The sequence below is a fragment of the Mytilus galloprovincialis genome, chromosome 11, assembly GCF_965363235.1.
Source record: "Mytilus galloprovincialis chromosome 11, xbMytGall1.hap1.1, whole genome shotgun sequence".
Classification (NCBI taxonomy): domain Eukaryota; kingdom Metazoa; phylum Mollusca; class Bivalvia; order Mytilida; family Mytilidae; genus Mytilus; species Mytilus galloprovincialis.
In genome coordinates, this window is record NC_134848.1 from 71,376,045 (window position 1) to 71,390,412 (window position 14,368).

At 31.8% G+C, this 14,368-nt stretch overlaps 1 protein-coding gene across 1 annotated transcript; it reads right to left on the reverse strand.

Annotated features, from left to right (window-relative positions):
* Positions 1–324: 324 nt before the first annotated feature.
* On the reverse strand, positions 325–9,280 carry LOC143051352 (hydroxylysine kinase-like). The gene is made up of 6 exons (XM_076224289.1): positions 9,247–9,280; positions 7,432–7,773; positions 5,870–5,986; positions 3,443–3,573; positions 2,571–2,745; positions 325–1,267 (listed from the first exon to the last, which is right to left on the reverse strand). Exons 2-6 carry the CDS (start codon positions 7,757–7,759, stop codon positions 777–779), a joined length of 1,242 nt encoding a protein of 413 aa, XP_076080404.1. The 5' UTR covers positions 7,760–7,773; positions 9,247–9,280; the 3' UTR covers positions 325–776.
* Between the last annotated feature and the right edge of the window lie 5,088 nt (positions 9,281–14,368).

The following is a 14,368-nucleotide window of genomic DNA, read 5'->3' on the forward strand; positions in this document are numbered from 1 at the left end:
ACATGCATACCATAAAACTTTAACACAAAATCCCTGATAAATTTGTTTGGAATAAATGACCTAAGCTGTTGGTTTGGTTTTGGCAGTGATTTTGATTCATCGTCTAATTCTTTAACTTGGTTTTCAATGTGACTTATATTTTGACTTTGGTTTTGTGCTCCGTCCGTCATTTTTGCCTGAAAACTTGAAATCATTTGTCATTTAATAGCAATAAGTTATATGTATACTAGTAGGTCAGATAACAATCGGACATATTTATAAAATATGACCAAGTATTGTCTGACTAATTTATAAAATACAATGTATTCATCGCTTCGAGTAACATAACAAAATTTACCTCTCACAATATTGTAATAACCAAATCTTGGTAAAAGCTCAATTTAGTTAGTTAATAGCAATCTCATTTATAGGAACAATTCTGTCGGGTACAATCACTCAACGAAATCAGCTGCCTGTAACTGACTATCCTAGTTTCACCTTTTCCGCTGACATTCGTAGTACAAATGTAATTCTGGAACATGTTGAGCGCATGCGCAATCCATTTGCAACAAAGGTAAGATTGTAGGTCACATTAATACGGATTCAAGTGAGATTGAATTATTGACTTGGAAGCAAATTAGGCAACAGCGATGTCGTTGAGTTTAGTTTGATAGCATTGAACCAAAGTAAGTGGTAAAAGAGAAATATCATTCTATTTTTATGTTGGAAACAAATAGACAACGCAGGCTCATGCTTGTCTAAATCGCAGCTAACCACATTCAAGTTGAATGCTTTCATTACCATTTTTTAACCGTGTATAAATGATTCATGCCGTATTCTTTAAGAATCGTCTTCCATCGTTCATGCAGTTCAGCTTTTGATGTGTTCCAGTATTTCCAAAGAAGAGGTTTATACCTTTCGATGTAAGATAATACGTATTTGTTACCAGGGTCCATTGTGAGAGTATACCCTGACATAACTACAACATGTGATATTCTACAACAGATTAATGTCCTCAGAATATCTATTTCTGAAGCTGTAAGTTTTCTTTCTGTTAGATATCCTGCTATGATGTGCCCTCCTGAATCTATTGGGTCCATACATTTACACTCCGTAGACATGTGTGCTATCAAAATTGCTAAGTCAGTTATTGTGTAACTGTTATGCATGGCGAAGAAGTCAATTATACCAATAACATCGCAATGTCGTGTTTCCTGTGGAACGCTGGATTGATCACAACCCTCTTTGAGCAGAATGTTACTTTCATTAAGGTCACCGTGAATAAGTACTGAAAAACGACAAAATATATTTTAATTCAATGCAAAAAGTCAGTCCTTTGAGTTTTATTTATTCGTTCTTTCATTAATGTAACCTATAATGTCCGTTTGTTTTGCTCACACATTGCTATCAGTATAATGGACTTTTATACGATTGGCATACAAGTGAGAGTTAAGCTACCTTTAAAAACCAGGTTAATCCACCATTGTTTTACATATAGAAATGCCTGTGCCATATGTCAAGATTATAACAGTTCTCTATTCTTTAAATGTGTTTGAACTTTTGATATTATCTTTTTTTTTAGGTTAATTTCCGTTTCGAATTTTCCTTGGAGATCAGTATTTTTTGTTATTTTTCTTTTTTCTAAATCTCTTGACTTCTGCATGATCAGACAATTTCGACGTCAGGTGACATATATGGTTAACTGACACATTTGAATAGTTAAAACAGGAAATCCCTGTTCATTTTTGGCTTCCGCATAACTTTGTGAGCGACGTCTTTATTGTAATTATACGCGATTATTTCGTGCAGGTACCTGTTTTTATAAATGTAAGATAAAAACCCATTTCGTTGTATTCTATAATGGTCATAAATAAACTTTTCATAAAACTTGAATATAAAAAATACTTTTTTCTGTCTCAGATATAGATAATTATAGATGTATTTGGCAAAACCTTTCAAAATGTTGAATCCTCAATGTTGCTCAACTTCAAATTTTATTAAGCTTTTTTATCGTGTTTGATTCAACTGCATTTTTGTGTAGACGAAACGAGGGTCAAAATGGTAAGTCTGGTATTTATAATGAGTTCATCTAACATTTAGAGCTTTTGTAGGAACAATGATATGTTACTGAAGTATATATGTTATACGCCAAATAATTAGAAATAGTACAGTTGATTAAGTATATTGTAACGTTTAGAGATAACCATGAAAACTTGGAAATGCTATGCAACGGCGTTAAGAAGATAGATTGATTTAAATATTTTCAAAGTTAACTGATTCTGGTCTATTTCTTTGATTTTCGATTTTTTTTTATCAGAATGGAGAAGAAATAAAGTCTAGGGACGTTACAATACATACAAAAGGTTCTTTTCCATTTTTGGGTACATTAATATCATCATCGTAAATGTTACGTGTCAATGTATGAAAGAAAAAACTGATGGAGTTAAAAGATATTGTTTTTGAATTTTTGCCAGATATTCGGAATCCTCTGTTTTTATCTATGTTGTGCCTTAAAAAACCTGGTAACCACTACTATCTTTCCATAATTTCATATTTTGAAACAGAGTAGCGAATACCTAAAATCATTTTACCTTTCCTTAACTGACACAACACTGGTTTCACTTCTTCGATAAATTCTTTTATGATAACATTTACAAGTTGTGCATCCTCCTTGCTTTTCATAGCAAACACGAAATCTAAAATCCGGGGACATTCTGCTAAATTCCATTTGAAATTCCTTTCTGTTAGAAAACCATCATCAAAATCCTGAAAAATAAATAATTAAATTTACTTAAATAGCTTTAGATATTTTCATACATTATTTTTCTGTTACATATCCATCTATTTCCCATTCTTTCCTGAAGTGCAGTTTTCAGTTTAATGAAGCATAAGAATAGATGCCATCTTCTTAACAAAGTATTATATATCAAAACGGGAGTTTTGTTTTTGTTAAATCACATTGAAGAAATCATCAAAAGCAATTGTAAAAGCAAAATTGTTAAGCAACAGAAGATCTACAAATAAGCCAACATGGTAAAATAATCAGTTTAACCCGTAAAAAAGTTATTACTTTTGGCAATGTTTTACAATTTTTACAAAAACACATAATAGATAGAAACAGAAATAACAAAAATGTTAAGCAAAGAAGATTTACAAGTAAACACCATGACCTAAATTGTATATTGACATCATAATTACAGGAGCTATTGTCTTTGAAAGATGTTTTTTCCATTTTATTTTGCAGAAACCATAAAAGATAGCGAAATTGTAAATGTGGATGATGTCCATAAATAAGATTTACCAACAAATCAGCATACCCCAAATTGTCAACCGACTCATGTATTAAGTTTATATTTAAAGGTGTGTTTTACTATGATATATTTCTGCTTTCTTTCTGGTAACACATCGTACATGTAGTTATATTTAGTATCGTACTTGTAGTTATATTTAGTATCGTTCATACCTCTAGAGCAACTTGTAATCTACCAACAAACTTCCCTATGTTGAATAATGTTGCTGGAACATAGGGCTTAGAAATAGCTATATCTCCTTCCATGTACTTCATCATATAGAAAATGTATGGGCCGTCAACTTCTATAAAACAATGTGGTTTTGAGAAATAAAAATATGTTTTGATCCTCTTTGTAATTTAATTCATAATGTATATGTTTGGTTTATAAAAAATAGGGTTTTGCTTTTCGGATGAAGGTAGATTCGGAAAAGCGCATCGGATGCACCAACATTATTTAGTGTTCTATACCTTTTAACAAAATACTAATATAAGAAAACGGATGTTTCAATAAAAATAATAAACGGGTCTTGTAGCAGTAATTTGTTCTTATGTTGTGCTGAATCATCACTGTCCTAGATAAGGGGACGTTTGAGCGCTCACAAACATGTTTAACATTGCAAAAAAGGGTGTGTAGATATCACATATTCCCCAAAATAAATTAAAAAGGGCATTAGCTACGAGATAAAAAATGTCATTTGTTTTTGTTCAATCATTGATGAAAAGAAAGTAGTGATTTAATTAGTCGCTTTTAGCAGCCAGTTTGGTTCAGTTTTATTAGAATGAAAAGACACATCGCTGATAAATTATTCACTTGCAAGTGAATAATTCGACCTCATTCAATCGGTATTTTTGTGAGCTTCAATTAAATCCCTGGGCAAGAGATGGGTTACGTATGAAAAAGACGTATTCATCTATTATTGGGAAAAGAATATAAAAAAGAAAGATGCGGTTTGATTGCCAATGAGACAACTCTCCACAAGAGACCACATGACAGAAATTAACAGCTATAGGTCAACGTACGGCCTTCAACAATCAGCAAAGCCCATACCACATAGTCAGGTATAAAAGGCCCGAAATGACAATGTAAAACAATTCAGACGAGGAAAACTAACGGCCTAATTGATGTACAAAGAATTTAACGAAAAACAAATACATAACACATAAACAAACGACAACCACTGAATTACAGGCTCCTGACTTGGGACAGACACATACATTCAGAATGTGCTAGCGGGATACGAACCCTCCCCTAACGTGGACAGTGGTATAATAGTACAACATCAGAACGAACTATAAAAATCAGTTGAAAAAGGCTTAACTCGTCAGATGGATAAAAATACAAATACTGTCAACATTTGAAGTAAAACAAGAGTAAACCATTTGATTGACTGGTTCGATTTACACAAACTAGATCTTATACAGGTAAAAACGATTATAAACAGATTTTCAAATATTTTTGTTAACAATATAATATCAAATAAACTCATCAAAGATACCAGGACTAAATTTATATATACACCAGACGCGCGTTTCGTCTACAAATGATTCATCAGTGACGCTCGAATCAAAAACAGTTAAAAATGCCAAAAAAGTACGAAGTTGAAGAGCATTGAGATCCAAATTTCCTAAAAGTGTTGCCAAATACAGCTAAGGTAATCTATGCCTGAGGTAGAAAAGCCTTTAGTATTTCAAAAAATTCTAAATTTTGTAAACAGTTAATTTATAAATATAACAATATCAATGATAATTCATGTCAGCACAAAAAGTGCTGACTACTGGGCTTGTGATACCCTCGGGGAAATACATCATCAGCAGTGGCATCGACCCAGTGGTTGTAAATAAACTCATCAAAGATACCAGGACTAAATTTTATATATACGCCAGACGCGCGTTTCGTCTACAAAAGACTCATCAGTGACGCTCGAATCCAAAAAAGTTAAAAATGCCAAATAAAGTACGAAGTTGAAGAGCATTGAGATCCAAAATTCCTAAAAGTGTTGCCAAATACAGCTAAGGTAATATATGCCTGAGGTAGAAAAGCCTTAGTATTTCAAAAAATTAAAAATTTTGTAAACAGTTAATTTATGAATAAACCATATCAATGATAATTCATGTCAGCACAAAAAGTGCGGACTACTGGGCTTGTGATACCCTCGGGGAAATAAATCTCCACCAGCAGTGGCATCGACCCAGTGGTTGTAAATAAACTCATCAAAGATACCATGACTAAATTTTATATAAACAGACATAGAAAAATTAAATTGCACGAGTTCGCTTTTTATTTACATTTTTATTGTATGTTTATGTCGGGATATATGACCGTCGGTAGTTTTCAGAGGTCTCCTCGATAATTAATTAGATGACATCTCGACCTAAGTAAATACACACGAAATGGTTATACATGTTCATGTTAATTGAAAATTAATTGTTTTAGGTTCTTTATAGATTAGATTTATGTTTTAGTATGCTTTAAATCAAATATGAGTATTTAAGTCAAATCGGTGAACAAGACAGTTAGTGCTCCTCTTACACAAATAAAATATTCTGTTACGATTTTTTATTACTTATTGTCTTTTATAAGGTTATATCAAAGGTTACCTTTAGATTCCTTAGTTACTCCTTGTATTGACCACATTTTTCCTTCAACATTCTGTACAAATTCCTGCCCAGGAAATTTCTTCATCCGCAGATGTTTTAAGATTGCATGCTGTGCTTCTGTAATAATGAGAATAATTATACATCACATTTCGTATTGTTCAACTTTTATATCGTGTTTATTTGTCCCATGCAAAATATAATGACGTGGGGTGGGTGGGTTGGGGGGGTATGACCTTTTTTCCCCATGAAGGTCTTGCACAGTCGGTGAATAGTGTTTTTCTATTTTCTCTGTATTTTTGTTAAGGAGGTCTTGTTCATCTACAATGATCGAGGCTATTATCAACACTGAGGTTGTGGTAATAAAAAAAAACGCATAACTGTAATGATCATATACATATATGGGAATAATAATAATTTAATAAACTAGAAAACAATTACAACATCAATATGAAACCCTCTTATTTTGGAATGATAATTCCCGAAAAGATACATTAACGAGTATACAAAACGCTCATATTTATTTAGATATACAGACATGAATCGTTTTACATTTGTCATTTCGGGGTCTTTAAAGCTGACTATGCGGTATGGGTTTTGCTCATCGTTGAAGGCCAGTTAATGTCTGTGTCGTGTTAGTCTCTTGTGGAGAGTTGTCTCATTAGCATTCATACCTAATCTTTTTTATATGTGTACTGAAAAGTAAAAGATTTATCAATTACCATTTAAAAATGTACAGTCCAAGTAAAATAATTTACTTGCATCATATCTTGACTTACATCCAGGAATTGATGTTTGAAGGCGGTTGGTACAAAATTAGGACTATGTCAGCTTCCAAATAATGAATTTTCTCTTTTTATGTAACAGCATTCATGCAGCATCTCGTATGGAATATTTAGCTCACAGTTGAAACTTTATGCCAGTGCTTGCATTTCCTTTAATGATTCCTTGACAGATGAGTGTTTCTTAAAAGGGAGCTATTCAAACAAATGGTTTGAATGCAAGTGGTATAATTGAAGTCAGCCTTTCCTTGAAGACACCATTACGATTTTTTTTACCGTTGTAGAATTTTTGTTACAATTGTGACGACGGGTAAGTCACAATTGTCGTAACCACAACCACTTCCTCTTTTCCTCACTTAATAAGACTTAAACGATTTTTTTACTTAATACTAGCAACATGACGAGTGCCACATATGGAACAGGATCTGCATACACTTCAGGAGCACCTGTGATCATCCTCGATTTTGGTGTAGTTCGCGTTGTACGGTTTTCAGTTTTCTTCGCTGTGTGGTGTAAACTGTTATTTGCCTTTTTGTTGTTTTTTTCTTTTTTTACCATGGCATTGACAGTTGTTCTTATTAGTTCGAATATCTTGTTGGTACCTTTTGCCTCATTTGGCAAAAAAAATACTGAATATCTGCAATTAGTCATAAATTATATCTTGTTAATGTATGGACCTTCTTCTTTTTCTACTTAAATATTACATATTGTACAGTGTAGACCAGCAAGATGATAAAATATTAATGTATACACATTAAATGTAAATGTTAATATTTTTATTACCTATCAAACCTGGTGTTTTGGAATCTTTCAGGTTCAGAACCTTCAGAACATAGCCTGTTTTGCTGAAATCTTTAATATAGGCATTTTTTATAACAGGGTCTACGGTGATATGATAGTTCCTGTCCTCGAAACTATTTAATTCCTCAAATTTCAAAACATTCATTCCATACAACTTCAACGCAAAATCACTGATAGAATGGTTTGGAATTAATGGCCTATTTTGTTGGTTTGGTTTAAACAGTGTTTTGGATTTATCAGCGTCTAATTCATTAAGTTGGTCTTCAGTGCTACTTTTATTTTGACTTTGGCTTGGTGCTCCGTCCAACATTTTTGACTGAGAGTCTGCAAATCAATTGTAAGTATATGGCAATGAATTCTAAATAAATTCACAAGACAAAAGGAAAAATAGATGTGGAATATTTCTTTGTATGTAAAAATTAATTATATAAAAAAAAGTAGAACTGTGAGATTTTGCTAACTAATGATACACCCACATTTAGTTTTAGATATCAGAAAATTGAAGAGATATAAATCTAAAAACCAATTACTCGGAAAAAGATGTTCACGTAGAGCTAGATAAAATAAAAATCAGGAAGCTAATGTTTGTAGTTTTTATGAAAAGCGTGTCAAAAATTTCATAAATGGATTGTATGAGTTGGAATAATATTTAAGTATCGATTAACGGGAAGTAAATGAGTTATGAATCTGAACCTACATCAGATGGTATTGTATAACATGTATAATGCTATGAAGCCCGATGACAACTTTCAGAACTGTTCTATTTGTATTTTCTTGAAAAAAATAGGATGAAAAAATTCATACAAGACCATAATATTTAGAAAATTCAAGTATCCGGTAAAGATGGGATTGACTAAATTTTAAAAAAAATACATTTTGCTATTTGCCAGTGTTTCAAGATTATGCTCGTAACATATAAACAAAAATAAGGTGCAAGTGCGGATAACTTATTCTGACCGTAGCTGTAGTTAGCAAAACCTGTCCAATTTTTGGGGTCTTTGATGCTCTTTATCTTCGTACTTTATAAGGCGATTCTACCTTTTTATTCGAGCGTCATTTATCATAAATGATGAATCTGTTGAAGACAAAACACGGGACTGACGTGTAAAATTTTAAGCCTGGTTTCTAATATGAATTTATCTTATTAGATATGTTTTTGTTTTTGTAAAATTGAGAATGGAAATGGGGAATGTGTCAAAGAGACAACAACCCGACCAAATAAAAAACAACAACACCAGAGGGTGTGTTTGTTTTTGTGTTTGTTTTTATTATTTCTAACTTCGGTGTTCACATTAAAAAAGGCTGTACCTTTTTTAATAATTTTTTAAAAGTGAACAATACTTTGTTTTTATTAGATCCTGCATGTTATTGTAAAAATATGTTTTACTTATATATTTCATCAAAACACATGTTTGTCCCGATAATAATAAACAATCTCACAAATGTTGGATGGTCGTAAAAACGAAAAAATAGAAGAAGATTAAAAGAAACTAAATGTATTTTTAAAAACACAACAAAAGTTAACGAAAACATTTGAAACGTGTCAGTCCATTGATCCCTATAAAGTATGTTTACTTTTCTCAATACACTATATCGTGTGTGAATTCAGCCTTTATACCACCTCTGCAAGACGCTTACATGCAATCATACATAAAAGTAACGTTTTTCTTATCATTGCTGAAAGTTTACATTATAATCATGTGGATAGATAAATGCGAAACGTGTAGACACATATAAAATGTACAAACTGATATTTAATTAACCTGTGAAAATGTTCAACAAAATACATATTCTTACCTGTACTTTTTAAAATTCTTTCCACTGACCGACCTATTTCACGGCCGACACTCGACTAACCGAGAGATAGGTCGGTTAATCTATATTGAGTATGCGGCTATATCGGCGGTTGGTCTGTTAATCGGGTTGGTTATACGTCTGTTAAGAGTAAAACGCACAATTTTAATATCAAAATCTATTTAATATACAGATTTTAGGTACATTATAAGAATCAAATCAAAAAAAGAAAAGTGTCTGACAAAATGATATATATCATAGAACATTTTCCAACTGTAAAAACATTTCATAGTCTGCGCAGTTTTTAGTAAAACTAAAAGGCGTCGCGCAAGTATGTTGTATTTATGCTTATACGCATAACAATTTTTGTAATGAAAGGCGAAAAAAACAATTTTAGATATCATTTAAAGGACACAAAATCGTACTTTGGTTCTAAAATATAAATTGAAATTAGTAAATATTTCATAATTGTAATATAACGTGAGTAATACCATGTTTTAGTGAACATTATGGAAATAAAGTCTGTTAATGGGTTGGACAATTGAAATTGTGTCAGTTAAGAGTTATTTAGCCACGACAATAGTTGTGCAACCTTTATATTTTCCCTTTGAAAAAGTTAAGAATGAGATGCTCTTGAGTAAAAAAAATGACAATACGCTGCAACATCATCCTTCTAGTAAGAACATTTTTATTTTGACTTCCTTTGCAGGGGGTGTGTCAGTTCAATATATGGATATGGATTACCTGCTGGAATATGCATGAATCTATTATTAACGTTTTCTTCAGCCTTAATTTTTGTGTCTGTTCAAAGTAGGACGTTCTCAAATCCGTCCGAAAGTGTCTTTCTAATACAACACAGGGTACATATAACGTGTTGTCGTTCTCATATGCACATGATATTTGTCACTGGACGTTAAACTCTTAATCGTCAACATCATCCGATTGGTTCTTTTCTTCTATTACTGAATCATCTGTTGTTTACAAATCAGTCTAAAGAAGTAAATGGAAAGGAGCGAATGCAGCTACATTTGGTTATCTTAAGTTTTAATTCATTTTATTCCGTTTAGTTCCTTTCTACATAAGTGCAAAGGAGAACTGCAGTTGTCCGCATGTAAACTTTTAGCATTTATTACCAATATGAGTACATAGCAATCCGTTACTGTTACAACACCCAGGGGTGTTTCATGTCTTTATTCTCAAACAGTTATTATTTTTTTTATTAATGCATCACTTCCTACTGTCCTTAGGTAGCAATACACAGTTAGAAGTTTAGTTTCGCATTATGGCCCCTGAATTTTTTAAATATGAAAGTTTTTGTACAATAAAATTGATTTTTAGATAATTGAAGAATAATATAGCCTTCTTAGTGTGTTTATATGAACATTAAGATTGTTTTTAACATGTTTAAAAGGCCATTTATATGATTGACAGTCCGTATTTTCCTATCCGTACCGTTCATAGGTCCATACATTATTGTAGTGTTTATCAACAAAGATTTTGCGCTCGATCTTTTCAATTCAATTTTATGGAAAAACGAGCAGATAAGCATATGTTTTTTTTTGGGACCACTTGATAGATATAAACCTATGGATTCAGGAAAGGTATCACTGTTATTGATTGAAATTTTCCTTTAGACCAAATTTTGGAGACTTTTGCGACATGTTCACCCCCCTTTTTTGTTATATTTTGTATCTAAGAAATGCAGATTGTTGCCATGGTTACACCCAAGAGGGATTATATTTCACCCTTATGACCATTAGAAATCAAATCTATGGAAGATTCTCTTTCTATAAGTATATACATGCATAACACATATAAAGCCTTCTTTGTTAGACAGGAGGGGAAAGAGGGTGTTTAAAAATTATGAGTGTCAATTTTAAGTTTTTTTCCTAACTGTGTATTGCTACCTTATCTATTATTCTATATATTGTGTGTTTCCATCCAGATTCTCGTGTATACAATGAGGGTCCGGATTGGGGGTGTTGTTTATTTCTATATTCTTTAAATTGTCTGTTACTTTTCTCTACATTTTATTTTATCTTACTCATTATTATTTCTTTATTCTTTATATATTCTAGCATCCCAATATATTTTACTTACTGATGTTTAGTTACATTACGACGTTTATCTCTGATTTATATACTGGTTACACTACACAAAATCCCGGATTTGAAGAGGTATGCACATGTTATGTAAATGTATTCAGAGACCGACATTTACATATATTTACAAACCGCTGCATTTAGTTTATCTTGTCTTTACATGTAGTAAATATCAACATTTCTTGTGCTATACCCTCCTATGGGCGGTTATGAGAGACCGCGGTTTATAAAATATATTAACACCTAATTAAACCATTTTAAAGTTTAGAATTTGCATATATTTATAACCATCTCAAAACTTTCGCAAACTTATGTATTTGTATACCTCTGCAAATGGAAATCTTTGTCATGTATTTTTCTATGATATGAATTTATCCGCAAATGTGTTTCTTTGTCTAGGTAGCAAAGAATCATCATTCAAATAATTTTATAGGGGTTATAAAGTGTAAGGTGCATCTACATTTGCCTGATATGCGAGAACTTTATAAAGGGGTGTAAAGCATCATTTCCTTTAATCTGCAGAGACCTGTCAAATGTATTGTAAAGGAATATTTTTGTTAGTCTTTATAGTCGGCTGAAATGTATGTCAAATCAGAACATATCAAAAGCCTTTGAGCATATTCCTAAATGTATGGTAAATACATAGATTTGCAGACAATTTGTTTAATTAAGAAATGTGGCCAAATGATAATATCAATGACATGTGTAAATATATTGGGCATATGTAACTTTGAATACTTATGCAAAGAAATGATAAAGAAAGATATTTAAGACAGCTAGAAATGTATGTGTAAATATATTGGGCATATGAAACTTTGAATATGTATGCAAAGATATTATAAAGAAAGATATTTAAGACAGCTTTTAGTTTGCTGATATATTTGAAAGGTGCAGATTATATAGACAAATATTACCATAGATTTACTGGTAAAGCTATGATATGACAAATATAGCTGCTTTGGGATTGGTTTTGGCATATTGGTAATATCATTTATTATACACGTATTTTAATAAATTCGTTTTAATAAAAAAAAAAAAAAAAAACTGTTCTTGATCCTTTGATGTACTGCGTGAATTTCTTTATCCATCAAAATCTTCTACTCTCGGAGTTATGATGGTTCATTCGCGTAGCATAACACGATCGTTTCCTTTGAGTATCTCTTTGAAACTTCTGGAATTGCACGAGTCATAATTCACTCTGTTTATAAAACATAGAATTTACTTTTTTTAAAAGAGACATATACTACAATATGTATTATGTCTTACTGCAGAGACATGTATACTATATATATATATATATATATATATATGTCTCTTGTTACTGGTAGAAATAATACACATAAACAAATTTAGCCAAAATAATACTAGATAGTAACAAATTTAAAATCGGTAGCATTCGGAAGGTTATCGAGCGATATATCAGGTTTTTATAAAAAGTCCAAGTTTCTGAAAAAATCTAGAAATATTCCTTCATCTGTAGTTAAGTTGCCACATAATATTTGACACAAAACACATCTTCAGAGAATGCTTTTTTTTAAAAGAATCGGCTAGTTTGCACACATAATTATATAAACGTTAAATCTATAGACGAATATTTTCCTTATCCGTTAAGTCCTGTCACGAGATGTTGAACTCCGTGTGCTTCATGAAGCGTCCTCTGCAAAAACTTTCTTGTTAAAGTTAAAAATTACAAACAAAGAACCAGTGAGTCACGTGTCATAATTGACACACAATTTACCAATGAAATCAAACAAAATCGATAGATAATATCATTCCATCGACGAGATGTCGCCCTTCCTCCGATCAGCGGGGTTTGTCAGTAGTTAAGTGCGACAATTATCACCTTTTACAGAAAGATCTGGTCCGAAAAGATCAATAGAAGACAACCGCTAGTATCAATATCCATCAATATAATAAGGCACAAATAATTATCATTTCTTTATGATTTATAAATTGAATGCTCACGTTGTTATTTGATTGTGTTGTTTTAAATACGCAAAACTTAAAACAAGTTATCGAACTATCAGTCATTCAAAATCTCATTTACCGCCTATTTTATCCTAAAATTTTACAGCGTTCATATGTACTTTGACAGGAATCGGTTTTTTTTATACGCCTGTTTATGGGACATATTATGGTATACCGTTGTCCGTCTGTCCGTCCGTCCGTCGTCAACATGTCGGACAATAACTCAAAAACGCTTGACCCAATTCGCATGAAACTTTGGTCACTTGTTAATATCTTTTGACATGAGCTCCTTTTCGTTTTTTATAAATTTTAGATTTTAAGTTTCCGAGTTTTGGGGTTTTATTTATAAAAAAAAAGGGGTGATTTTCCAATGTTCGGACAATAACTCAAGAACACTTTCACCAATTTGCACGAAACTTTGGTGAATTTTTTATATCTATTGACATGAGCTCCCTTTCGATTTTTATAAATTTTAGATTTTATGACCCAATTCGCATGAAACTTTGGTGAATTGTTAATATCTATTGACGTGAGCTCCCTTTCGTTTTTTATAAATTTTAGATTTTAAGTTTCCGAGTTGTGGGGTTTTATTTATGTAAAAAGGGGTGATTTTCCAGTTTTCGGACAATAACTCAAAAATGCTTTCAGCAGTTTTTGATGAAACTTTGGTGAATTGTTTATATCTATTTACGTAAGCTCCCTTTTTAATTTTATAAATTTTAGATGTTAAGTTTCAGAGTTACGTGATTTTATTCATAAAAAAGGGAGGACTTTCCAGTTTTCGGACAATGCTTTGAGCAGTTATCATAAAACTTTGGTGACTGGTTTATATCTATTAAGATAACCTCCCTTTAGTTTTTCATGATTTTCTGATATGACATTGAGAAGTTATTGAACTTTATTCTTTGAAAAAGTGACGGGCGTATCATGCGCTTATGGCGCAGCTGCTTATATTTTCTATCATGATCAAATAAGTTTTTTTTTGTGTTTTTTGTTGTTGCAATAATTGCATTTAACATAGTCTTTGCACACATTTCAATTGAAATAACATTAAA

Excerpts from the sequence above, each read along its gene's own strand:
- LOC143051352 (XM_076224289.1), bottom strand. The coding sequence starts at position 7,759 with ATGTTGGACGGAGCACCAAGCCAAAGTCAAAATAAAAGTAGCACTGAA. Across the intron at positions 3,574-5,869 it reads AGTAACTAAGGAATCTAAAG|AAGTTGACGGCCCATACATT; the intron begins GTAACCTTTGAT and ends ATTGTTTTATAG. Across the intron at positions 1,268-2,570 it reads GTTGTGTCAGTTAAGGAAAG|TACTTATTCACGGTGACCTT; the intron begins GTAAAATGATTT and ends GTCGTTTTTCAG.